Raw genomic sequence first — 26,398 nt, 5'->3', positions numbered from 1 at the left:
CTACCTACTTTACAAGCTGTTTGTTGGCAAATTTAAAAGCGGGTGATTCAGCTACTGCGATTGTGATGATGATGACTCACAAAACTTTCCATTCGCTGAGAAGCCACAAGCCAGTAGTTGCAGATCACAGACAATAGATAAAATACGCACAAAAACGTAGATAATATTATACACAAGCTAGCGAGTTGAAATCATAATAAATTATATTGTTACTTTTATCGGGCTCTAGCGCTATGAAGTGGAAATTAAATAAAAGTAAAATGCTTGCCGAATAATGTTTCCATTTTAAAACGTCAAAACGGTAAATGTCAAAATGAACAGTTCGTTTTTTACCGGGAGGTCGCTACCATCTACTGCGCAGACGCAGTAGGATCACACACCATAGCATGTAATCGTGTAAAGTCTACCAGTTGTCAACTTTTCTCGGTAGATTGTTATAATCTGTGGTCGTTAGCTTGTACGATGATGACACTGGGCGAGTTTACGAGCAGATTGTAAATTCGCCATCAATCAGCGTGTAAAGTAGCTCAATGTCATCGAGCCTTTAGGCATTTTGCAGACTAAAGCCAAGGTAGTAGTCCAATGTGTTCATGATAATTTTCACCGAGAATCGGATTGCGCACATTATTTCACGTATAAGATCAATGTAATGTTATTTATTTTCATTCGAAAATCGGTCAAGCTTTAAATTTTTTGTGTTAGGTACCTACCTACATAAACTGGTCAGGATCAAACAAATAAAATATATTCAATACACCTGCTTTGCCAACACCTCAGATTAATAATATACCTACCTACCTACCTTCTAAAAAAAATCTTTTGTGTTTTTTTTAATACGATGCCCGACGATTCTTGAACCTACAGCCACTGGATACCTTCCAATGTAGGGCATCCTAATATTTACAACGAATTTGTTCGAAAGAGGTAAACAAAATTAACTGAGTAAAATTATTATTTTTTAATTTACTGGTACCTAGGTAAGCATTTTGGATCGGAAGAGTAACCTAAATTCCAAAAAGTCCTTATGATATCTCAAATTATAAAATATATTATATCAAACAGCCAAAATGACAACGCATACTATAATTTATTGGATTGTGATCTTATAATTCGGTTACAAAAAAATGGCAACACTGTGGCATATTGTCATTTCACAGCTGTCAAATTGTCTTCTGTCCCGGTAATCCTTAGTTTATTCGCAATTATTCAAATACGCAAAATGGACGTAAAACGCGAAATATGTGACCTCGAATCTTATAATATAAAAGATCATAATAATTATTCCTCTCATGTGAAACTTACAAGCAAACCAGACGCCAACACCGATGTGAACCGGGAGAATGCTGATGCCACGTGCATTTTTGAGGTTTGTTATTACGAATTCTTAATTATTGTAGAATGTATGTACCGAGAAGTTAGTTCGTTTTTTGCAGATATGTTTCACAGCTTTTCAAACCAAATAAACGAAGTCGGATTGTTATTTAAACGATTTGACATATATTTTACGAGGAAGCGTTTTCGACAACTAATCATCAGTGTTGCCAGTAAATATCTAAAATTATTTCAATAATAACTTCAAACTATCATGGGTCGCCATATTGAAAAACGTCAGATTTTGCCAGTTACGAGTCGTGTTGGGGTAGTTTCAGCGCCAACTTTAGATTATTGAAGCCCGAGCATATCTTTTTGTACGTGCAACGAATGGTCCACTGTTCAGCTGACAAAATCAGATCCCAGATTGCTTGACATTCTCGTTTCAAATTGAGTTATAAAAAAATCTCAAATCAACTATATGAACTATCAATTTTATTTATAAATAATATACATTCCTGTTATTCATCAGCTGTCAAAGTCAGACTAGTCCTTCACAGAAAAACCGGTGGTAATATCGTTTTCCAAAAAATATATAGCATTGATCTATGCATTATATTTGTAGAAGGTGTGTTTATGCTGGTGTATTATTTATTATGTAACTCATCTATTCAAATCAAACCATTCCCTGTGTGAACACGTCAGTATGAGCATTATATAGAACAATGACAGGCAATGACAGGTCATCCATAGACAACAACGGGAGGGGCGGAAAAAGTAGGACCAGTCGTTGTGAATGTATCGGCCCTCTACTTAAGTCGGCAATGGTAGTTTTTGACAGTGACTCCCCCGTCTCATTCTGCAGATAAATTTGTAGGGCTGTGCATGAATATTATTCTAAACTTGAAAAGAGTATCATGAAATTCTACCTTACTATACCTCGTGTCTACAAGGGCACACATTTAATTGTCGAATTCATTTATGTTGTCGAAAACATTTCTTCGTGGCACCTGACGATAGCCGGGAGGCTTACGCGTCGGTTTATAATATTGTGGGTCCCAGTTTATGAAAATAATAACTGAATATCGATTTTAGGTTAGGTCGTGTTTTTGACGATTATCATTTTTACTTTGATGGTCATGGATGGTCAGATGCTTGCTGGAACATAATATAACTAAACGTCAACTTGTCAGAAATGATTTGTTAAATAGCCAGAAACGTTTGCTGGAACATTGTATTCATATTACTTAATCCAAATCGTTGTAGTTAGTGTCACTGTAATCCAAAAATAGCGGGTTCCGGGAAATTATTATACCTACCCCGTTTTCACGTGCATGGATTTACTGCTGGTTGTGCAATGCGACAATTCGAACTTATGTGAATTTTTCGCCTGCGCAGTAGAACGACAGTGGTTAACCTGCCATACGTACCATCATTGTGTGTTTTGGTTACTGGGGATGTGAACAGTTAATTTGTAACAAATTCTAATGGATTTAGGTTTCTGTACTTCTATTCTTTTTGAGCCGTTTTTTTCGACCCGGGTTTCGCCTATTGGCATCTTCAGGCACTGTGTGTTCTCACCAACAGATAAATACACATTGACCGGGTCGCAAAAAAAGACTCAAATGGAATAGTACAAAACCTAAATCCAAGTGCCTTCGGTCGATAGTATTAATATTAGTCTTGATTGTTGCTAACAAGTAACGTTGACAAAGAGTACTGTAACACTGCTGACATATTATAGGTAGGTATATTGAAGATAACCTTTTCTGATACCAGGTAACGATATCAGCTCATTCATTATAGAAATTTAAATCTACAATATTCATAAGAAAATAATTCAAGGAGCATTCTTTTCATTTTTTTCAGCACGAAGCAAACGGCATTCCTGAGATAGAAGCCGCAATGCGGTACGATGCAATTATAATACACGAACATGACATTAAGCAGGAAATAGTGAATGCTTCCGAAAAAGAAATCTGTTTAAAATTGACAAGGGCCACTTTTTATCGCAATAATTTTGTATGCGATGTATGTTATGCATTTTTCTCTTCAAAAACGATTCTCATCAATCACAAGTGTATGCATGACGTATCTCTGAGTGATAATGAAGTGGCTCTCCTTCGAGCACGAGCCTTCCAAGAGCTCGGTGAATGCTCGGATTCGTCAATGTTCAATAACGATTCACAGGTACGTTCCATTCTCATTGTGTTATTGCTATTCTTATTCAAACACTTCGGAATTGTATAAAATATATGTGGTTGCGTTTTTCATAGTGGACTGTAATTAATTAGTGGAATGATTGTGATGTGGATGCTGAGAGGGGGAGGTTACACGTAAGATGCCAAACACTGACCTTTTATGAAGTTCTGTTATCTGGTTAAAGCTGGTCCTTCGTGCATTCTCTCTCGTCCTAGCACAGTACACTTGTGATGAATGATATGCTAAATGAGAAAATACCCTGTGCTGGTAACACGACACAAGTGGTCTGATTAACAGATTAACACGGAGACTCGGTTAGAATTATGGCTTCCACGACGGTTGCACTGGACATGCTCGTGATATGCACTTTAATTTTTGAATCAGTCTGTATGTTTAAATTACTCATTAAACGACGGTATAGCTGCAATAAGCCTACACGCGCCCGTTGTCATGTGGTAACTAAATGTTATTCAATATATGCCAACAGCTGAGATTTGAGGTGGGGGGAATTATAGGGAAACAGAGTCACCATAATTGGCCCAATCAAATAATATATATGGTAATCACCTGTTACTTTATTTACTTAAGTCACCAGTTTCACTGTAATTCATATTTATACCCTCCATCATAATCAACTTAATGCTGAATAAAATGATCATCCATCTCTTGGCACTCACGTGGCTTTAGTTACATTATTTTTTTGACAGTGGTTACAGAGGCTTTGTGGACAACTAATTATAGCCTCTTCACTGACTTCGTATGTCACCGTCTCATATTTAAGCAGCATTGAGTGACCAGAGAACATAGAATTAATGCGAACTGAACTACCTTACGGGTGTGGAATAACAGGCAATCTATCTGGATGTGGAAGAATATTGGATAAAGTTAAACACGTGTCAAGAATACGTCATTCTCAACTTGTCCTTCGTTCTGACAACTGCTTTCGGCTTATGCACTGGCGCTCAAATTGCAACACACACTATTCTTCGTCTAAAATGTGTACCTATTTCATTTTTTCAGGTCACACATTCAAATTCCTTCTTCAAAATGTAATAAATTGCGATATAGTCTATCTGAATTATATTTATTAATCTGTTCTGTGCTATTGACATATCAGATAACGCCATTACATACTTTGACGATGTATATTATCTAATTTGCTTTTCAAAAAACTGTTTTATCTATTGTTTATGGTCCTTATTTTGCACAATATTTTATAAAGTTAATAAAGTACCCATAATTAGACACCCACGGTGGCTGCGCGCCTTAAGCGTTGGACTATAATGCCGTGGGTCCCACGTTCGAATCCTCGATCTGGCAAGTACACATATTGTTTTGCAATTTGTGTGAGTCAGGGTATGCACCTGTAGGTTAAGCAAGTGGCTTACATCCAATACTCGTAAAAAAATCTCTTAATACAAACTTCTACTCTGTGAAAACCCATATGATCCCATTAGGATCGGACATGGTCGACAAAAAAAAATTAGTACCTAATACAGTTTTGACACAAACAAAATATTTATCAAACAAGTCAATAATAAATCCATAGTATTTACTAGTTTGATAGCTACATATCGATTCCCCTTGAAGATCTTGGCATAAAAACATCAAATGTCCACTTTTTTCCATTTTCATTTTATTGCATTTCTATATTCCCTGTGTATGGTTACATACAACTGTGCAAAGATATATTTTTTAAAAAAATCGTAAGTCCCTCAAATCCGCTCTCAAAAATATGCCACTTTTCTAAAAACAGCAATAGTCCAAGGAATTTTGTTTGAAAACAACAAAGGTCCAGTAGTTCCACACTTTTATCACCAGGCGGCGTTAGGCGTTAGTATACATTCCATACTTGTTAGTGCCTGACCTGTCAAAATTATCTTTCATTCGTTCAGTCATTGGCATTGCCATTTTATGAAGTTCCTTAACGATTGTTTGTATATTTTATCATGGAATGTAATAGGATACAGACATCCGAAACGCCTCGTAAGAGAAAAGTTAATAAAACCAAGCAAACATTAATAAAAACCGCCAAAATAAAGGGAAGTGATCATGTCAATCATGTTGGGAAACGACTCTCAAAAAAAGTTATCGGTGAAGATTGCAGGTAGGAATAATTATGTATTCATAACATATATTCAATTAAAAACTTATACATTATTAATACGTACTAAAATATTTACCATGCTGAATAGTGTGATTAAATTTAGTTCACAATGGCTGTGATTACTTTGAAGTTATGACTTCTTTCGAATGCAAAGCATTGTATTTACTATGTTGTTTTATGTAAATGTATGTATGATTGTAATAAAGTATATTATGTAGGATTGTACTTAATTGATTATTATGTTTCCAGGTGCAAGAGGTTTCATTGTTTTACAAAAATAAATGAAGATTTACGGAAAGAAATATTTGAGAATTTTTATGAAATGGATTCTAAAAATCAACAAGATGGCTATATATCTGGATGTATAGAAGTAGTACCGATCAAGAGAAGACGTCCGAGAAAAAATACTCCGATAATAATAAATGATGTCAATGATCATGATATATTCAAGCATTCAGCATCATATAAATATAAAGTGAGTATTCATTGAATTAATAAAAAATGTACATTCAAATTAGGCATTACACCTATTATACCTAATGATAATGTGTTTGAAAAACTAATTATTTTTTCTCTTTATTTACTTTAGATACGATCTACATCTGATGGTATTAACGAAGAAGTCTGTATGAAGGCATTTGTGGCAATACATGGTATTACGCATTCCCGGCTGCGACGTATTCAAGACAACATCACATTTTCGGGTTCGGCTCCTATGGACAAACGAGGAAAGCATCCAAATCGCCCAAGAGCAGTGCCTGAATCAGTGATTCAGTTGATTCACATTCATATACAATCATTTAAGGCACGTCAAAGTCATTATTCTTTCGCGAAAAATAAGAATGTTAGGTATCTTCCGGAAAATTTGACTATTATGAAAATGCACGAGATGTTTTTAAGTAAATACAGCCTTCAACTAAACTATGACACATACTACAGAGTATTTACAACTAGATATAATTTGTCATTTGGAGCTCCTCGAAGCGATACGTGTTCATACTGTGATTCAGTTACAACCAAACTGAAATTACCCGATCTCTCTGAAGATGAAAAACGTAAGATTGAGATAGATTATCAACTTCACCTGGCTAAAGCACAACAGTTTACTACAACGAAGCGAAGATTAAAAGAACTCGCAAGTGGTTCAAGTGATACCACAGTCATATCGTTTGATTTTATGCAAAATTTGCCTTTACCGAATATGGTAACAAATGCGGTATTTTATTCCAGACAGCTATGGTATTACATTTTTGGGATACATGACCTAGCCAGAAATGATGTATATATGTACACGTATCATGAAGGATTCGCCAAACGAGGTCAAAATGATGTAACATCTTTGTTACTACATTACATAAACCACCATCTGCCAGCAGGCACGAAAACATTGTATATTTTGAGTGACGGATGTGCTGGACAAAACAAAAATTTTGTTATGATTTGGTTTTGGTATATGGTGGTACATGTATTAAAAAAAATTGAACGAGTCATCCATATATTTCCTATCAGAGGGCACACATTTTTACCAAATGACGCTGACTTTCATTTGTTCAGCAGTGCAAGGAAAACAATCCTTGCAGACGTGCCAGAGGATTGGGATAAAGTTGTATTGGATGCCAGAAAAACTCCTGGGCCCTTTATTCTGGAGAAACCGGAGCAAAAAGATTTTTTAAATATTAAAGATACGTTAAAGCCTTACTTTAAGTCATCCTTCGGCAGAGATTTTCATCTTAGGCAAGTTGGAATGTACAAAATAGACAAGGATTGTAAGGGAGAAGTGCTTTGCAAACATCTCAGTTTCTCTGGACTGTGGGATAGATTCAATATAGTGAAAAGACATCAAATGCCAGTCACGATTGCATTTAAGCCAGCATATGATGGCTTAATTCCATTGAAAGGCGCAAAGAAAAAAGATATTTTAAAATTAACTAAGTATTTACAAAATCCAATAAATGCATCATTTTATGAAAATTTGCCGTGTGACAATGATACAAATGATAACGTTGAAGAAGACAGTGAGGGTGTGAGTGATCAAGACTAATCAGTAGTAATATGCACATGATTGATTTTATTTTAAATATTTAATTGAAGATTTTTTTAAAACATGTAAGTACGTAGCTTAATAATTGGTTATGATGTGTCAAAACCTTCTTAAATGTAGTATTATGATTAAAAAATAACAGAAATATATATTTTTTGTTTTATTTAATAAAATTATAATTTTATTCATACTATTTGCTTTTCCATGTTTTCAATTTTGTTATAAAAACGACAAAGGTCCAAAAATTGTGTAAAAACAGCAAATGTCACATTCATTTCTTTTTAAATATCTATTTAACAAACATCAATTTGATATTTTATTTACATACATACAGTGCATATAAGGCTCTTCCATGAATCTTCATTGTCAAATTATTAAAAATGTGTTTGACAACCAAGATATTATGTTTTTACCCTCTCCTGAAAAAAATGACCTTTGTGACATTTGCTGTTTTTATGCCAAGATCTTCCCTTATCATTCACCGATGTTGATCCACTGCTAGATGAAGGCCTCCCCTAGTCCCATCCACTTTTTTCTTCTGTCGAATCGATACCATTGTGGTTATAAACAGAAGCAACTCCCTCGTATTAAAATAATGCGAATTGAATTTTATTTTTGTTTTTTAGTGGCCTGACATTAACCGTGCCAGTCTAAAGTCTGAGATAGATCCTCAACTAGTTGATTCGAAGGACGAATTTATAGAAGACACACAATGCCAAATCAAATATGAAGATTCACAACCTAGTTGCTCATATTCCGAATGCAAGCCAGTAGAACAGGTAGGAACGTTTATAATATTAATTTATATATTACTGTGTAATTGTGATATGATAGAGTATACCTCGTAAACACGTGAATGGATTTACAGCTGACAGTGAGTATAATCGCGGCCATAACAAGAAAATGGACGTGTAAACACGTATTATCGTGCAAGATTGCATGCTATATTGGTACATGCATGGCGGTGCGCATGCGCAGTAAAACGATAGTGGCGAACTTGCCAGAAGAAATACGAAATACACCGTACAGAATATTTTGACGTCTACCGATTATCTAAGAACAAGAAAACATCGCGTCTCGCTTACGCTTTAAAATGATTTTGCAAAGACAGTCAGCACTTTTACATGTAAATAGTTATTAATGCAATTGTTTAAAACACACACTATTTACACAAACTACACATTATTGCAAGTAAATCCATGTACGTGTACAGGCACCAATATGTTATTTTCTTGTTTTATACCTTGTATCGCATGAAGTGTTTTCTATACATTTGGCATAAAGGGGGGACATGCTCGTCGAAGGTCAAAATTGAGTTTTTATTGTATTTTCAAACCATGATCCTGGACACTCCTTAAACGTTGTAGATAATCTATTTATATAATTTTGAAGCCTTATTATCCTTTATAGTTATTTTAAACATTTGATGACTGCATAAAGTATTTTTGTTACATAAAATAGTATTCTTTTAAACCTCTCGCTCTAATGTTTTAGAATATAGTCATATTTCGGTACATAACTGTGCAGTGGTGTTAAAATTTTTTACATTTATTAATTTTTAAACGCATTTATAAAACCATTAGCATAATTTATTACGAGATAATTTTTGTAAAATATTCACGATAAAAAATTATATTGATAATCTCTGTGATCCCAAATTTGACAAGAATTAGGCATTTTATTATTCAAAAAATCGGCAAGATTAACACATTTCAAGATAATTCTAAAGATATTTATTATAAGCTATGTCTTTGACCATTCAAGTGTGATAAATATCTTATGAATAATGATTGCTTTATAATAATTATTGACCTAAGAATAAGGTAGTGTTTTTTTGAAATACGCCATTTCTTTTGTCATTCCCCAGTGGTTAAGCTACAACATACGGCCGTAGCCATAAATTGACAAACTATAATTGAAGTAGGGAGTAAAATGATATTGACGCGCGTATTTGAACATGTACCGTTTAAAAAAAAAATAAAAAAAAAATCCGTTAGGTACATGTTCAAACACGCGCGTTAACATAATTTTACTTCCTACTTTAATTATAGTTTGTCATTTTATGGCTACGGCCGTATGTTGTAGCTTAACCACTAGGGAATGACAAAAGAAATGGCGTATTTCAAAAAAACACTACCTTATTCTTAGGTCAATAATTATTATAAAGCAATCATTATTCATAAGATGTTTATCACACTTGAATGGTCAAAGACATAGCTTATAATAAGTATCTTTAGAATCATCTTCAAATGTGTTAATCTTGCCGATTTTTTGAATAATAAAATGCCTAATTCTTGTCAAATTTGGGATTACAGAGATTATCAAAATAATTTTTTATCGTGAATATTTTACAAAAATAATCTCGTAATAAATTATACTAATGGTTTTATAAATGTGTTTAAAAATTAATAAATGTAAAAAATCTTAACACCACTGCACAGTTCTGTACCGAAATATGACCATATTCTAAAACATTAGAGCGAGAGGTTTAAAAGAATACTATTTTATGTAACAAAAATACTTCATGCAGTCATCAAATGTTTAAAATAACTATAAAGGATAATAAGGCTTCAAAAATATATAAATAGATTATCTACAACGTTTAAGGAGTGTCCAGGATCATGGTTTGAAAATACAATAAAAACTCAATTTTGACCTTCGACGAGCATGTCCCCCCTTAAACATTATGGATGTTCCGTCGTTTCTAATATTTAATAAATATTTGTACGGTCTCAATTTTATAAAATCATTTTAACATAAATTAAGGAAAATTCAAGTTGCACGTGCGTACTTATATTTTTGAGAAAAAATCTATGATTTTTAAAATAAACATAAAATACATTATCAATGAATTATTATAAAATACTTTCACTGTATACAAGAATACTAAAACCAAAATTTATATATTCTTTTATATAACAAGGAACGAATTCAAATGTTATCAAGTATTTTTTAATTGCAAGTTTATCTTTGACTTTAATAAAAATCTTATAATGTTTTGAGGTTTAAATTGATTATAAATTATAACAATCTCAAATTGCAAGCCTAATACTTATCTACTAGGTGCCTCTCGTAGGCGGAGCACTCACCTTAAGCCTAAACGAAATGCCGGATCATCGAACGGTAGGGTGTACGTTTTTTACACTTTTTACCCCACTGAAATGCATTTTACCTGATTACCTCGCATAAAATTAAGTCAAATGATATTCACTTAAAAATACAATATTATGTACCTAGTACCTACTTAATAAATAAAGAGATAATATACGTATAAGTAGAGTTTGTTAAAAACCTCAAATGGAAATGGGCTGGACACATAACTCAAAGAAGGGACAATCGTTGGACAATTTTAATCATCCAGTATTGTACACATTTATATATTTATAAAAATCGTTTTATTTTTAAATGAACATAAAAAATAATAAAATCAATGAATTACTTATAAATCTCTTAGGCGATGCTTAGAAAACTTACTAAATTAAATTTTAATAATAAATATGACTAAAAATACGTGTAATAATAAGATGCGGTCCAATTCAACAAATTCACATTTTATGACACTTTTTAGAATTGTAAGTTTATCTTTGACTTAAAATAAAAAATATATTTTTTAATGTTTTCAGATACATATTTATTAATTAACACAGACGGAATTGTAAATTATCAAAAACATGTCTCAATTTGCAAGCTTCGTATTTTTCCTAAGGTGCCTCTGTTAGGAAAAGACATTGCCTTAATAAGCGGATCAAATTATATGTGATTCTTACGTTCTAACATATCGATTTTACAGTTTTATACATCATATTACATTATATAGCTAGTTATTATAACATATACCCTTTAAAGCACTCATGGCTGACTTTCATATCTTCCACGTTTTACCTGACGGATTCGCCAGTGTACCCAGCGGGACTTTTATCTGGAAATTTTCATCTCAGTTCGTCAACACATCGGCGTATACAATTTGTTGTCCCGGTTTGCTATGTGACCGGGGTATGTGGTTACGTCTCCTACTTATTTATAGTGCGCGTCAGCATATGGCTGACGTCCAGGGTCGTGTCATACTATTATCATTTCTTATCGTCATTTTACCTCTCATTTCTTTACTTAAGAGCATACATAAGTGAAACGGCAAATAATTTTCAACAGAAGTGCGACGAAATTTTTTACTCGTCGCCAATCGGAGACCGACAGTCGTGATGTAAGCACGTCAATTTGTTTTGTGATGGCGTCGGAGGAATATATTCTTAAATCGTGTAAAGATGACTAAAAAACTTTACCCATTTACTTGAAAAAGAAAACATGTCAATGAATATACTATTATTATTACTTATATAACGATAACATAACATTAAATGGACGCGTGTTGAATTTTTATGACAAATTATATTTCGTTCGGCTCGCGTCATTTGCACAATCCGCGCATCCCCTAGCCCATCCGATCTTTTGTAGGCCATGCCTCAACTGAAGTATAGCTTTAATGTCTGAAGATGCTCGAAAGCAAAAATGTTGAAAAAATATATCTTAAACGGAATAGTATAAAACATAATTTAGAATTTATAGGGTAACGATAATTTTGTTTTCTAGGTTTCTACCAAGGGATTTTCTACAAGAATTCACGATTCCGATAGTAGTGGACAATCCTCGCCTGATGGAATCCATAATCGAATGATTCAGTATTCAGAAGTGACGATAGATGAAGAAAACATTAAAAAAGAAATTTTAAAACAAAACACTCCGAAGGAACTTCGTCTTATTCTGACAAGGGTAATACATTTCTCACGTAATTTGATTTGCAACAGTACATTTGTCGGTTTCCACCGTGTGTCTTCCTTCTTTACTCGACGTTTCGGGCTCGTTGCAGAGGCCATCATCAAGAGATGATATGATAATGGCCTCTGCAATGAGCCCGAAACGTCGATTTAAGAAAGGAGAAGGACACATCACGATCGTGAAACGTGGTGAAGTAAGTTATTGCAAACTATTTTCGCGATCGGACTATTTTTAAGAAAAATTATATATGATTATATAAGGGATAAGTTACATATAGGTATGTAGTTTTCGATGCAGAAGTACTCTCAAAAGTCAAAAATGATTCACACGGACGTGATTGCTGATACAGGGACTTAGTAATCCTAAGTTATTTGTAATTTTAATTGTGTATAACATCCTCGCTAGCAGTTATAACTAATTACTATGAACGTATTTGAGTTTTAACACTATTAAACATAAGTACCTGCCTAGCTTGTACTGTCAGACAGTCGACAAAGACTAACATTTCAAAATAATTTGTGGCAGTGACGTCCCGTGGGGGTAGGCAGATTGAGCGTCGCTTGGGGCCGGCAAATCGAGGAGGATCATTAGATGTATAGAAATAGGTAACTAAACTTTGTAAGTACCTAATAATGAAAATATCCTTCGATTAAAAAAATCAGCTCACTGGTTGGAAACAAAGTGTATTAAGAATTAACATAAAAGGTTTAACAAAACTGTATTTTTTGTCGGTTTCGCGATGTCTAGTTTACTTCTGTTGTCCTTAGACGTCACGTCCTTGATGACAAGCAATGACACGTGCAGATTTGCGAAATATATTTTGAATTATAGTTAGGTACATAGGAATTTACCTAGCTCGCGTTTTTTGAAAGTTGTCAGGTGTATTTTTAATGTATATGAAACCGTGGACTCACAATATTGTTTATTGAAGTAGAGATGGCATTTAAATTGGATTTAGTGGTATATATTTTGTTAGTTATGTATCCATACAACACATTTCTTAAATATTGGGCTCATGTAAGGATGATAAAAAATACTGTATAAAATGGGGCGGCATTTTAGCGCTGCCTAGGGGCGGCATTTTGTCTCGAGACGTCACTGATTTGTGGCATATGGCCATTGCGGCTGTTTGTGATGAAGCACATTCTTGACGGCTGGTTTTCGGCCACGAGCACTGCTGGCCATATATCACAAATAACACGAACAATGTTGGTTTCCAAAGCATCAATAGTTATGTATAGCAAGCAACGTATACTAGCGACATCACATATCCGCATAGAAATATTTGTCAAATCGCACGACTTTGGAGACAAATTGACAGGTCAATATCATGATATAAGCTTATTGCCAATTTTGATTTCAATAAGTCGGTGGTTGTGGCCTCTGTATGACACGTAGTTTCATACTGTAGATACCTACTACATCTTGTCCGGATCAATGCCATACATATTTACAACAGCAACAATGATCTCCATTGAACATAACGCGAGCTCCGGCCTCATTTTTTCATAAATAACGTTCGATGTTCCTCCAGCATGTCAACCACACAAGTCAGTGCATTTTTTTTTGATGTAATCAATTCTGTAGGGTCACATCTAGGTTGGACTCCATATGCGCCAATTTTGTTTATTAACAAACCCGTTTAGCCCAAAATGAGCATCATAGCTTAAGTAAGAGATTATTTATTATTTGGAATCGCTGTTCGAACGTCACTCTATCCATGCTATGCCTGTCCAAATACTGATCATAAATGACAAAAAGTATGCGCAGTATCACAGTTCGGTTTGATAGTTAACCCTTCCGTAAGTTCGATCTAAGCAACAAAATAAAATTATGAAATCCTGAAAACTGAAAGGTATATTATGGGAATCGAGTCAGATGTCGTGAAATTGGCGATTTAATGTAGTACCTGCCATAAAATACAAAGTCTCGAATGTCTTCTATAATAATTTAATAATTAATACCATCTTTAACGGGTGTAGTTATGTGCAGTGGTTCTTGGTACACTTCTCCTTGGCAACCTGTATTTTTAGTTTAGATAAGTGACTGCACCCCTCACCCTACTCTGTCTTAGACTATACAAACAAAAGATTATGGAAAACCAATGTTCGAACAACTAGTCATTATAAAACGACCAATAATTTATAGGCGAAAGGGGGGTGTGCTGCAACAGTGGGCAAGCTAAACGTTTATAACTTATCTATAAAATAATTATAGTGATATTTAGTAATAATATTCTAAATTCACGAAATATGGAAACTACCATTAAAAGTTTCCACTGGGTATAGTAATTTTATGTTTCGCTACCTAATAGCAATCCCTACACCATTCCACATTTTTCCAATATGGAGTTGTATCGTGTTGTTTGTGTTCTATTAAATTATGTGGAATTTCGAAATATGATATATTAAAAATAATATTGCTTATCCTATTGAACATGGTTGCTTGAATATAAATTCTAGTTTCGCCTTTTAGCGTGGCAGGTACTATGTACACTCTCCAACGATACACTAAAACGGAATAAACATATTGAGTTACTACACGTAAATCACGATATAATTTATTATTCTCGAAAATGGAGCAAAACTGCATCACCGTACCTACGTAATTCTGGTGACCATAAATTATTTTATCAAGATATATTAGAAATAAACATATCACAGTTACAGATTAAACCTATCCTATACACATCAGTCAATTTATTCAACATTTATCCAATATAATATGGAGTTTTCCATTTGGAACTATAATAGTTTTACCACATAATTATATAAAATGTACTTACCAAGAATTTTACCACAATAATTCTACCATAGTCTGTTTTATGCAGTTGCTGTTGAAATTCATATGTAGGTACATTTGTTTACCTATAAATGGATCATTCCTTATATTAATGGAACATTATTTATTTTTTAATAAGCTACCCAAATATGTACTTTTATTATTTCTAAACGTCATTTTACTCTCACTTATTTAATAACGTCTGATAATGCTGAAATGGTTTTTCTAGGTTTCTACGAAAGGATTTTTCAAGCGGAGTCACGTTACAGACAGGAGTCAACGATTTTCACCTGACAAAACGATACAGCATTCAGAATTGACGATAGATGATCAAAACCTTAAAAAAGAAATGTCAGAAAAAAATACTCCGAAGGAACTTCGACTTATTCTGAGAAGAGTAATACATTTTTCACATAATATGATTTGCATTATTTGCAACGCAGTTTTTAGTTGCAGAAGTACTCTGAAAAGTCATAATATAATGGTTCACGCAAAAATGATAGTTGATCAAAGTCAATACAATGTATTTTCACAAACGAGTCATCTCAAACGATATAAAATTACGAATACTGGTGAAAAACCTTATGAATGCAATGTTTGCCCATATAGATGCAAGCAACCTTTTGATCTTAAAAGACATAAAAGGACACATACTGGTGAAAAACCTTATAAATGCAATATGTGTTCATTTGAATCTTCGTATCTTAATGATATCGAAAGACATAAAATGACACATACTGGTGAAAAACCTTATAAATGCAATGTGTGCCCATATAGATCCTTTCAGCTTAATCATCTAAAAAGACATAAAATGACACATACTGGTGAAAAACCTTATAAATGCAATGTGTGTACATATAGATGCTCACAACTTGGTAATCTTAAAGTACATAAGATGACTCACTCTGGTAAAAAACCTTATGAATGCAATGTTTGCCCATATAGATGCAAGCAACATTCTGATCTTAAAAGACATAAAAGGACACATACTGGTGAAAAACCTTATAAATGCAATATGTGTTCATTTGAATCTTCGTATCTTAATGTTATCAAAAGACATAAAATGACACATACTGGTGAAAAACCTTATAAATGCAATGTGTGCCCATATAGATCCTTTCAGCTTAATCATCTAAAAAGACATAAAATGACACATACTGGTGAAAAACCGTATAAATGCGATGTGTGTACATATAGATGCTCACAACTTGGTAATCTTAAAGTACATAAGATGACTCACTCTGGTAAAAAACCTTATAAATGCAATGTGTGTACATATAGATGCTCACTACTCGGTAATCTTAACTTACATAAGATAACACACTCTGGTAAAAAACCTTATAAATGCAATGAATGCTCACGTAGATTCTCTCAACGTTGTAGTCTTAAGGCACACAACAGGACACATACTGGTGAAAAACCTTATAAATGCAATGTGTGTTTGTATACATGCGCGCAGTCAAGTACTATGAAAACACATAAAATGACACACATTGGTGAAAAACCTTATAAATGCAAAATCTGTTCAAGGAGATTCTCACGACATAGTAGACTTAAAAAACATGAAATGAGACATGTTGGTGAATAACCTTATATATAATGAATAATATATATTGAATAATGCAATATTATTATATTCATATAATGCTGCTGATACTTTTCGCATTCTTGAATACTATCTTCAAAAGGCACCTCCCATTGTGTTCTAAGAGTAAAGTGTTCAACCCATATGTGCTACAAAAAAAACAATTGATAAATAAGCAGACAAGAGTAAGCGATATCATAGAGGTCGCTAAGCAGTTGAAATGGCAATAGGCCAAATATGTCTCTTAAGGCCGGTTCGGATTAGTCGAGTGATTTAGTTACCACTTAATGATTTAGTTACTAAAAAGTGTCAGAACACGGTACGTTCGTGAGTGATGTGTCAAAATGAACTGACTACAACGTAACAAAGCAAAAATAAATAAATTCTAATGGATTTAAATTTTGTACTATTCCATTTGAGTCGTTTTTTGCGACCCGCGTTCTGCCTTTCGGCATCTTCAGGTGCTGTGCTCGCTCACCAAAGGCAAACACACACTTTTTAATAAAAAAAATAGTATCTAAATTATTTTATACAGGTATAGAACCTACCACACCGGTCATTGCTGATCATTGGTGTAGATTGAGTTATATGGGGAAAACCAGTGAAAAAGTTAAAAAACATCTTTCCAAAAATAATGTAAACCGGCATTCTATTGCAACAACACAGTTGGTAGATTATTGATAAACAATAAAGACCTCATAGAAATTAAAAATAAATCCGGTATTTATAAATTACAGTGTAATAATTTTCCCAAATTTTACGTTGGTAAAACTACGAGGAAACTAAATATTATAATTATTGCTGAACACTTAGCAGCCGAAAGATTGGAGAAGGAGACATCAACATTTGCGAACCACTTATTAAATGAAAAACATACGTTTGACATTGTAAAGGGTGCAAAACTACTTCACAGTTATGCGGGTGATTATAATATATTATTCTACTAAGAAATATTAGAAATAAATAGGGCACAGTTGAAGAGACTGCCTATCTTGAATGATCAACTTAGCTTTCCTAGTAGCCCATTGCTATATCCTATATGAGGGTTTGCATGCGAGACTATAAATGGTCAATGGTATTGACATGCGACACTTATCTATATGTCTGAGAATGTATGGATGTGGATTTAGGTATGTATACGTGTTTATATAAAAATATATATTACTTAGTTTATACTTATATTAAATAAAAATAAATATATAAAAAATGTAAAAGTAGGTAGGTACCATGTATGAGTCATAGACTATTGGTTGTTTAACTAATGACTTTTAAAGACAAATATCTCATTAGTTTACTCCATTAATTTCCAATACATTACCATTGTTCCTAGAATTGACGATTTACACCTCTTGAGTGTAGTGTTTTTATTATTTATATGTACTTATGATCTATTATTGGGCTTAGACGATATATTATATAATGCTGCACCATAAAAAGTAAAATTCGTACAGCTAAAGAAGAATGGATGTCCGACCAATGCAAAGAAATTGAAAATCTCCAACGAAAATACGATTCCTTTAATATGCACAAGAAGATAAAGTAAACATTGGGAATTATGAAAGGAACCTCATCAACTATCTTGAAAGACGAAGATGGGCGTATTATATTAGGTATAGAAAAAAAGCTGACTCGTTGGAAGACATATATTGAAAATTTGTTTGATGATGATAGGGTACCTATTGGCTATACTTTTAATGAATGTGAACAAGCCCCGTGCATAAATAGGGCAGAAATAATAAACGCAATACGAAATTCTAAAAATGGTAAAGCTGTCGGCCCTGATAATATTTACAACGAAATGATAAAATTATTAGAAGAAGTCAATTAGAAATTCTCGTTGATTTGTTTAATAAAATTTACGAAACGGGCATAATTCCCGATGATTGGTTGAAATCGACATTCATCACTCTACCAAAAATGGCGAATGCAAAGGAGTGCAGCGAGTTTAGAATAATAAGTTTGATGAGCCACATGTTAAAAGTCTTATTAAAAATCATCCATAATAGGATTTTTCGGAAATGCGAAGAAGACATGGATGACACACAATTTGGCTTCAGAAGTGTTTTGAGCACTCGCGAAGCACTCTTCAGCTTGAATGTTCTAGTGCAAAGATGCCTAGATGTTAATGTTGATGTTTATATGTGTTTCATCGATTACGAGAAAGCATTCGATACTGTTAGACATCCTAAACTTCTCGAACTCTTACAGGAGAAAGGCATCGATGCAAGAGACATTCAACTGATAGCTAACTTATATTGGAATCAAACAGCGAATATAAAGATTGAAAACGAAATCAGTGGAGAGGTAAAAATTCGTCGCGGTGTAAGACAGGGTTGTATATTGTCACCTTTGCTATTTAATATGTACTCGGAAGCTATTTTCAAGGAAGCCTTACAAGGTGAGTCGGTGGGTATTATGGATAATGGCAAACATATTAACAATATACGATATGCCGATGATACTGTGCTGATTGTTGATAGTTTAAAGAGTTTACATCAACTGGTAGAAAAGGTTAATGAGGTAAGTAATTCTTATGGTTTAAAAATGAACCTCAAGAAAACAAAACTATTACTAGTATCAAAAACAGCGACACCAGACACCAACACAAATTTTGTCATTAACAGCGAACCAATCGAACGTGTGACCCATTATAAATATTTAGGTACATGGATCAATGAGAAATGGGACCAGTCTCAGGAAATAAAAACTAGAATTGAGATCGCAAGGAGCGCCTTTCTCAAAATGAGACGCCTCCTTAGCAATCGAGATCTTAACCTAGGTCTGAGACTGCGTATGGTACGTTGTTATGTGCTCTCAATTCTTTTCTATGGTATGGAAGTATGGACGCTAAACCAAGAGATGTCACGGAGACTTGAAGCTTTCGAGATGTGGCTGTATAGACGCATCCTCAAAATTCCTTGGACTGACCGGGTGACAAATGTTGAAGTTCTCAATCGAATGGGGAAGGGCCGAGAAGTTCTACGTAGTATCAAAACCAGGAAACTACAATACCTCGGCCACATTATGAGGACAAAAATACAGCATTCCCCAACTTGTCATTCAAGGAAAGATCAATAGGAAGCGTAGCAGAGGACGGCGCCGCATTTCGTGGCTTAAGAACCTCCGTGATTGGTACGAGTGCAGCTCCACCGAACTGTTCCGGGTAGCAGATGAAAAATATAAGATCGCCTTGATGGTGGCCGACCTCCGCTAGGGGATGGCACAATAAGAAGAAGATCAAGTGTATTGTTATTAATGAGATAAGGGTTTTTACTATTGAGGTTTTTTACTAACACTTCAACTATTCATAATTTGTTGGTTGTATTTTTTATTTTTGACCCTTGACTTGATAGGTAGGTAATGAAGTTCTTACCTACTTTGTTGTATTGATTTGTTATATAAACTAGGTCGCAAAAAATGACTCAAATGGAATAGTACAAAACTTTAATCCATTAGAATTTAAATTGAAATTCTATCAAGTACCTTCGGTCGATAGTATTAATATTAATAAAAGTAAATAAGAAGTTATTAACTTCAGTTGTAATGGCTATATCATGTTTCGCAGAGGATCATCCAACATATTAAACCATATTTTTATATATGGAACGTTTTAGAATATTTTATTATTCTGAGCTCTTGCGAGTAGCTAGATCTAAAAATTTTATTTTAAAGAAATATTAATGGCTACTTAGGAATTAACTACTTATCCTGACTAAGTTGTTAATTAACTGTTGTAATAAAAACTAAATATTTTGTAATCTTACATAAAAACCTATTCATACTGACCTTTTGTTTTTAATTTTCGACTTAATCTCCTTCTCACCTAATCCAGAAATATGCATTAAATTTTCCAAGAGGTCCATTTACCTGGATCACCCAATGTTAAAACTCCAAATTTTTTTGGGTGCGTTTGTTTGTGCATCGTTAGTTCACGTTTGTGCTTGATTTTTTTTCGTTTGTGCACCTATAATAACCGAAAAATTCCAATTTCAAATTGGGTGTTCCAGCTAAACGTTGGGTCACCCAATGTTGAAATTTCAACTTTTTTTGTGTGCATTCGTTTGTGCATCGTTAGTGCACGTTTGTGCACGCGTTTCTTTCGTTTGTGCACGCACATTAAGGGGGTTATTCGCATTTCAATTTGGGTGACCCAGCTAAATGCTGGATACTTGTGTCACTAAACTTAGATTTTTTTCAAAATTTAAATTGTAAACACTAGTGCGTTGGTAGTGAACGTTAGTGCACGATTTTTTTTTGCCTTTTCATCTGTATTCAGCGCGCTTTTTAATTTTAAAGTTTGTATGCAAAACCTGACTGCGTGGGTTTAAAAATATTTTTTTTAGTGAAATCTCTTGTCGCAAAGCTAATGCGCAATTCTGAATACTTTTTTAATTTTTTTCTCATATAGTGCGTGAGATATTTGATATGAAATATTTGATGAACGTAAAGTCGATTCACCCAACAAACTTTTTAAACTTTTTATTAGGTCATCAATTTGTCTATTATTGGCTTACGTTTGTGCACGTGCTTTTTTTGATTTCGAGATTATATCTTGAGAGATATTATTTTTTTAAATTTAGTGACTTGATACTTGAACCTATAAATTTACTTTAAATTTGTTTTGTTAAATGCATACGATTACATATATTTTTTTAACCTTTTAACATGATTTTTCAATTTTTTATCTTTTACATTAAGCTATAAATTTGCTTTTGAATGGCCGTCAAGTTTTAACATCAAACATTTTTTTTTCACACTTTTTAAATGCACACCTTTGAGTAATTTAATTACATGATTTTTTATGTAATTTGTATTGTTTTCCCATGTAAATTACGTGAAAAAATCGCATTTTTCCATTTTCACTAAGTACCCCGTCAAAATATCCCGAACAAAAACAACCGCATCCGTTTGGAAGATCCAGTCAACAGAGTCTCGCAAAATAGCCAAAACGGTAGGTCCATTTACCTGGATCACCCAATGTTAAAACTCCAAATTTTTTTGGGTGCGTTTGTTTGTGCATCGTTAGTGCACGTTTGTGCACGATTTTTTTTCGTTTGTGCACCTATAATAACCGAAAAATTCCAATTTCAAATTGGGTGTTCCAGCTAAACGTTGGGTCACCCAATGTTGAAATTTCAACTTTTTTTGTTTGCATTCGTTTGTGCATCGTTAGTGCACGTTTGTGCACGCGTTTCTTTCGTTTGTGCACGCACATTAAGGGGGTTATTCAGATTTCAATTTGGGTGACCCAGCTAAATGCTGGATACTTGTGTCACTAAACTTGGATTTTTTTCAAAATTTAAATTGTAAACACTAGTGCCTTGGTAGTGAACGTTAGTGCACGATTCTTTTTTGCCTTTTCATCTGTATTCAGCGCGTTATTTGATTTTTAAGTTTGTATGCAAAACCTGAATGCGTGGGTTTAAAAATATTTTTTTTAATGAAATCTCTTTTCGCATAGCTAATGCGCAATTCTGCATACTTTTTTAATTTTTTTCTCATATAGTGCGTGAGATATTTGATATGAAATATTTGATGAACGTTAAGTCGAACCACCCAACAAACTTTTTTAACTTTTTATTAGGTCATCAATTTGTCTATTATTGGCTTACGTTTGTGCACGTGCTTTTTTTGATTTCGAGATTAGATCTTGAGAGATATTATTTTTTTAAATTTAGTGAATTGATACTTGAATCATTAAATTTACCTTAAAATTGTTTTGTTAAGTGCATACGATTACATATATTTTTTTAAACTTTTAACATGATTTTTCAATTTTTATCTCTTACATTAAGCTATAAATTTGATTTTGAATGGCTGTCAAGTTTTAACATCAAACATTTTTTTTCCACACTTTTTAAATGCACACATTTGAGTAATTTAATTACATGAATTTTCATGTATTTTGTATTGTTTTTCCATGTAAATTACGCGAAAAATTCCTATTTTTCCATTTTCACTAAGTACCCCGTCAAAATATCCCGAACAAAAACAACCGCATCCGTTAGGAAGATCCAGTCAACAGAGTCTCGCAAAATAGCCAAAACGGTGTATGCTCTCTAAATATTTCGGTCTATAATAGATTACTTAAAACTTAATATTTTGTATACACAAAAGTGTCAAATCTTGAAAAAAAATCATTAATAAACTTAAAATTTGTCTTTTTATTTATGATTTTGTTAATTTCATAAGCAAAAACGCAGTAAATAATAAGTATACTTAGGTACCTTTTGTTTTTAACTTATGATCCGTAATAAGAAATAAATAAGTTATAATACAATAATTACGTTGGTATGCATATTTTTGAAAAATGCAATGTATTTTTATGCAACGATATTTTCTTCAAAAGATAAAATTGGAATGACATTTCGTCACCAACTTCACAGAAGGAAGAAAAAACTGTTTTAAAATAAAACGGACTGGTTTAGGAAATTTGAACACTTTTAGTATTTTAATGTTATAAATGAGTAAATCTGGTAATTTTTACAAAATATTTATTAACATAGAATATAGAGGAGTTACATGGTTTGCTTTTGTTTTTTTGAGATTTGAGCTGGGAGTTACAATGTTTGAATTAAAATAAACAGCACCAAGTTTTACAGTATCTATTGCTTGTCTACATTATGTTGGAAAATTCAATAACATCGCATAAATAGGGGTAATAAGCATCACATAAATGAACAAAATAATATTTAATTCATTTTAATTTTCGAGTTAGCTTTCAAATGACAGATTATTATAAAATTAGTGATAATCAGCTACCATACTTGTTTTCAAGAACTGAAGGTATTCTTAGTTATTTTATTTCATGCCTTTCTTGATATAGTTGAGGAAGGCTGCAAAGAATTTTGGTTGCATAATAGTACTTTAATTTATTCGTACAGGGACAAAGAGATTGGAGGGAGCTCTTGCTATTCTTCACCAAAACGCAGTTTAAATTAATATTTCCATTTATTAGATCCATTATATTGCAGTGCTCGAATATAAGTCATTATTTTTCCTTCTGGTCGTACCTATGGATTTGTAAAATCTAACACCAATATTTTTTTTATTAAAATGATGGCATAAATATGTAACATGGTATCTTCTTCTTCTTCCACGGTGCTACATCCCGGGGTGGGATTTGGCCTCCTCCACAACCGCTCTCCACTCACTCCGGTCTCTCGCCACACTTCTCCAGTTACCGGATCTTCCTATATGAAGCCAGTCAATTTCTACGGCGTCAGCCCATCTCTTTCTTGGACGGCCTCTGGGTCTCTTCCGTTGGGGTAGCCACTTCGTCATGATCCTTGGCGCTCTAACTTCAGGCATTCTCTCCACATGCCCCGCCCATCGTAGTCTTTGGAACTTACAGTGTCTTATGATTGTTTGCTGTTCAATCAGCTCTTCCAACTCGTGGTTCATTTTAATTCTGTAGTTCCCATTTTCCAACGTGGGTCAAAAAGATTTTGCGGAGAATTTCGCTCGAAGACAGCTAATTTGTTTTCTTCGTTTTGAGTCAAGCACCAAGTCTCACAGCCATAAGTGACCACTGGCCTTATAATCGTTTTATAAATTAGAAGTTTACTTCTTCGGTCTAGAATTTTCGACCCCACCAGTCGCTTGCAGGCATGCCAGCATTTATTCCCGGAGATAAGGCGGATTTTTATCTCCTCTGCTGTCTTATTTTGGGTATTTAGGCTGGATCCGAGATACGTGAACTTGTCCACCCCTTCATATGCATGCTGTCCTATGACTATATTCTGCAGCGGTACCTGATCGCGTGTGCTGACCATATACTTAGTTTTTGACTGGCTTATTTCCAGCCCAGCGTTTTCTGCTTTTATTTTCATAGTGCCACCATGGTCGATCATCCTCTGTTTGGATCTGCTTGTAATTATTAGTATCCGTCAGTGTGGTCTTTATAAGCCTTACTAGTTTTAAGGGAATTTCCAGTATTTTTAGGCTTTGCAGCATCTTATCCCTATTCACACTGGCGAAAGCTTGTTTAAAATCAATAAGCAGGTGGTGGAGTGTCAGGTTGTATTCGTGCGCTTTCTCCATAGTTTGCCTCATGAGATGGATGTGATCTATGGTGGATCTATTTGGTCGGAAGCCGCATTGGTATTCTCCCAGGATTTCCTCACCATAGATCATTAACCTGCTATACAGTACAGATGAGAAAACTTTATAAGCTGTGTTTAGAATTGTGATCCCTCTGTAGTTATCGCAGATTGTTTTGTCTCCCTTTTTCAGAATAGGCACGATTATTATACCCATCTTCCATTCCTCAGGTAGAATTTCTTTTTCCCAAATATTGAGAATTATCTTGTGGATATTTGCTTCCAGTGTAGGGCCACCAGTCTTTATCAGCTCGGCTGTTATCCTGTCGGTTCCAGGTGCTTTATTGTTTTTCAGCGTTCTTAATGCTCTTCTTACTTCAGGCAGAGTAGGCTCATCAATAAATTCCTCAGCAGTGTGGTACAATACTTCTTCCGTTTCCTCATGACCATTATTATAAGCCTGATTTAAAAGTGTTGTGAAATAGCCTTTCCATCTTTCCATAATGTCCTTCTTTTTGATCAGCATTTGTCTTTCACTATCCTTACAGGAGTTTAATCAAGGTTGATAGGATTTAGTCTTGTAAAATTTTCTGGGATCATTGTTTCTTCTTTGACATTCCATGTCTTGAAGTATTCTCATGAGCATCAATCGCTTTTTCTCTCGACAGAGCTTTGTTGCAGTTTTTCTATTTTCTTTATAAGTTTCGTAATTTTGGCGAGTTTCCCTTTGTAGGCATTTCTTCCTTGCATCATTTTTTTTCAAACAGTGCTTGCCTGCAATCATCATCAAACCATCCTGCATCTATTTTTGCTTTGTTTTCCCCCAGAATTTCTGTGGCACTCGTGATAACACAGTTTTTTGTATTTTCCCAGTCCACATTCACATCATCGGTTATTAAAGTCATTTTTAAGTTTGTTTCTATAGATTCCTGGTATTTATCCAAAATTTCTTCATCCCTCAATTTTTCAGCTCTCCATTTAGTTCTTCTCTGGCCTTCTTTTTTCAGTATTAAGGAGATTTTTTGTTTTAATTTTGCTCTCACCAGGAAGTGATCAGAATCGCAATTGACTTCTCTGCAGACGCGCACATCCTCCACTGTTGTCGCTCTTCTTTTTGATATAAGAATGTGATCATTCTATTTGGTTGCATGTATTACTTCCAGGTTCCTTTGTGGATATTTTTATGTTTAAACCATGTACTACTAATTAATAAATTATTTGCAGCCGCTAAAAAGCATAGACGTTCACCATTATCGATTGTCGTTTGATGCAAACTGTGCTGCCCAGCTACTTATTTAAATGCTTCATCTTTTCCAACTTTTGCATTGAAGTCTCCCAAGATAATTAGAGCGTCATGTGGGAAGACTTTTTCGCAGGCTCTCTGCAGATCTTCATAGAATCTATCCTTAATTTCCTCGGTCGCATCATCAGTTGGGGCATAAACGTTGATGAACGTAATATTGAAAAGTGTACCTTTCAGCTTAAGTTTACATAATCTCTCACTAATTGGCTCAAATCCTAGTACTGCTCTGCGGATATCAGAGCTGATTAAGAAC

The 26,398-nt window shown here is 33.9% G+C and overlaps 2 protein-coding genes across 3 annotated transcripts in view; one reads left to right on the top strand and one right to left on the bottom strand.

Moving 5' to 3' along the window:
* Nucleotides 1–26,398, bottom strand: part of LOC147076097 (uncharacterized) — an 833,775-nt gene that overhangs the window by 685,430 nt on the left and 121,947 nt on the right. The window lies entirely within an intron of this gene.
* On the top strand, nt 1,133–25,206 carry LOC147076105 (uncharacterized). The gene is made up of 6 exons (XM_085941568.1): nt 1,133–1,366; nt 3,181–3,501; nt 8,288–8,440; nt 12,249–12,428; nt 15,445–15,738; nt 25,129–25,206. Exons 1-6 carry the CDS (start codon nt 1,220–1,222, stop codon nt 25,204–25,206), a joined length of 1,173 nt encoding a protein of 390 aa, XP_085797694.1. The 5' UTR covers nt 1,133–1,219.

This window comes from Rhyacophila brunnea, unplaced genomic scaffold (genome assembly GCF_057557595.1).
Source record: "Rhyacophila brunnea isolate RB1 unplaced genomic scaffold, BYU_Rbru_1.0 scaffold_13, whole genome shotgun sequence".
Taxonomy (NCBI): Eukaryota; Metazoa; Arthropoda; class Insecta; order Trichoptera; family Rhyacophilidae; genus Rhyacophila; species Rhyacophila brunnea.
The sequence above is the reverse complement of the archived record's forward strand: the minus strand, read 5'-3'. Positions and strand labels throughout refer to the sequence as shown.

Bases quoted from the DNA above. Each gene is read 5' to 3' on its own strand.
- LOC147076105 (XM_085941568.1), top strand. From the start codon at position 1,220: ATGGACGTAAAACGCGAAATATGTGACCTCGAATCTTATAATATAAAA. The intron at 3,502-8,287 runs GTACGTTCCATT...TTTGTTTTTTAG, and splicing joins TGTTCAATAACGATTCACAG to TGGCCTGACATTAACCGTGC. The intron at 8,441-12,248 runs GTAGGAACGTTT...TTTGTTTTCTAG, and splicing joins AATGCAAGCCAGTAGAACAG to GTTTCTACCAAGGGATTTTC.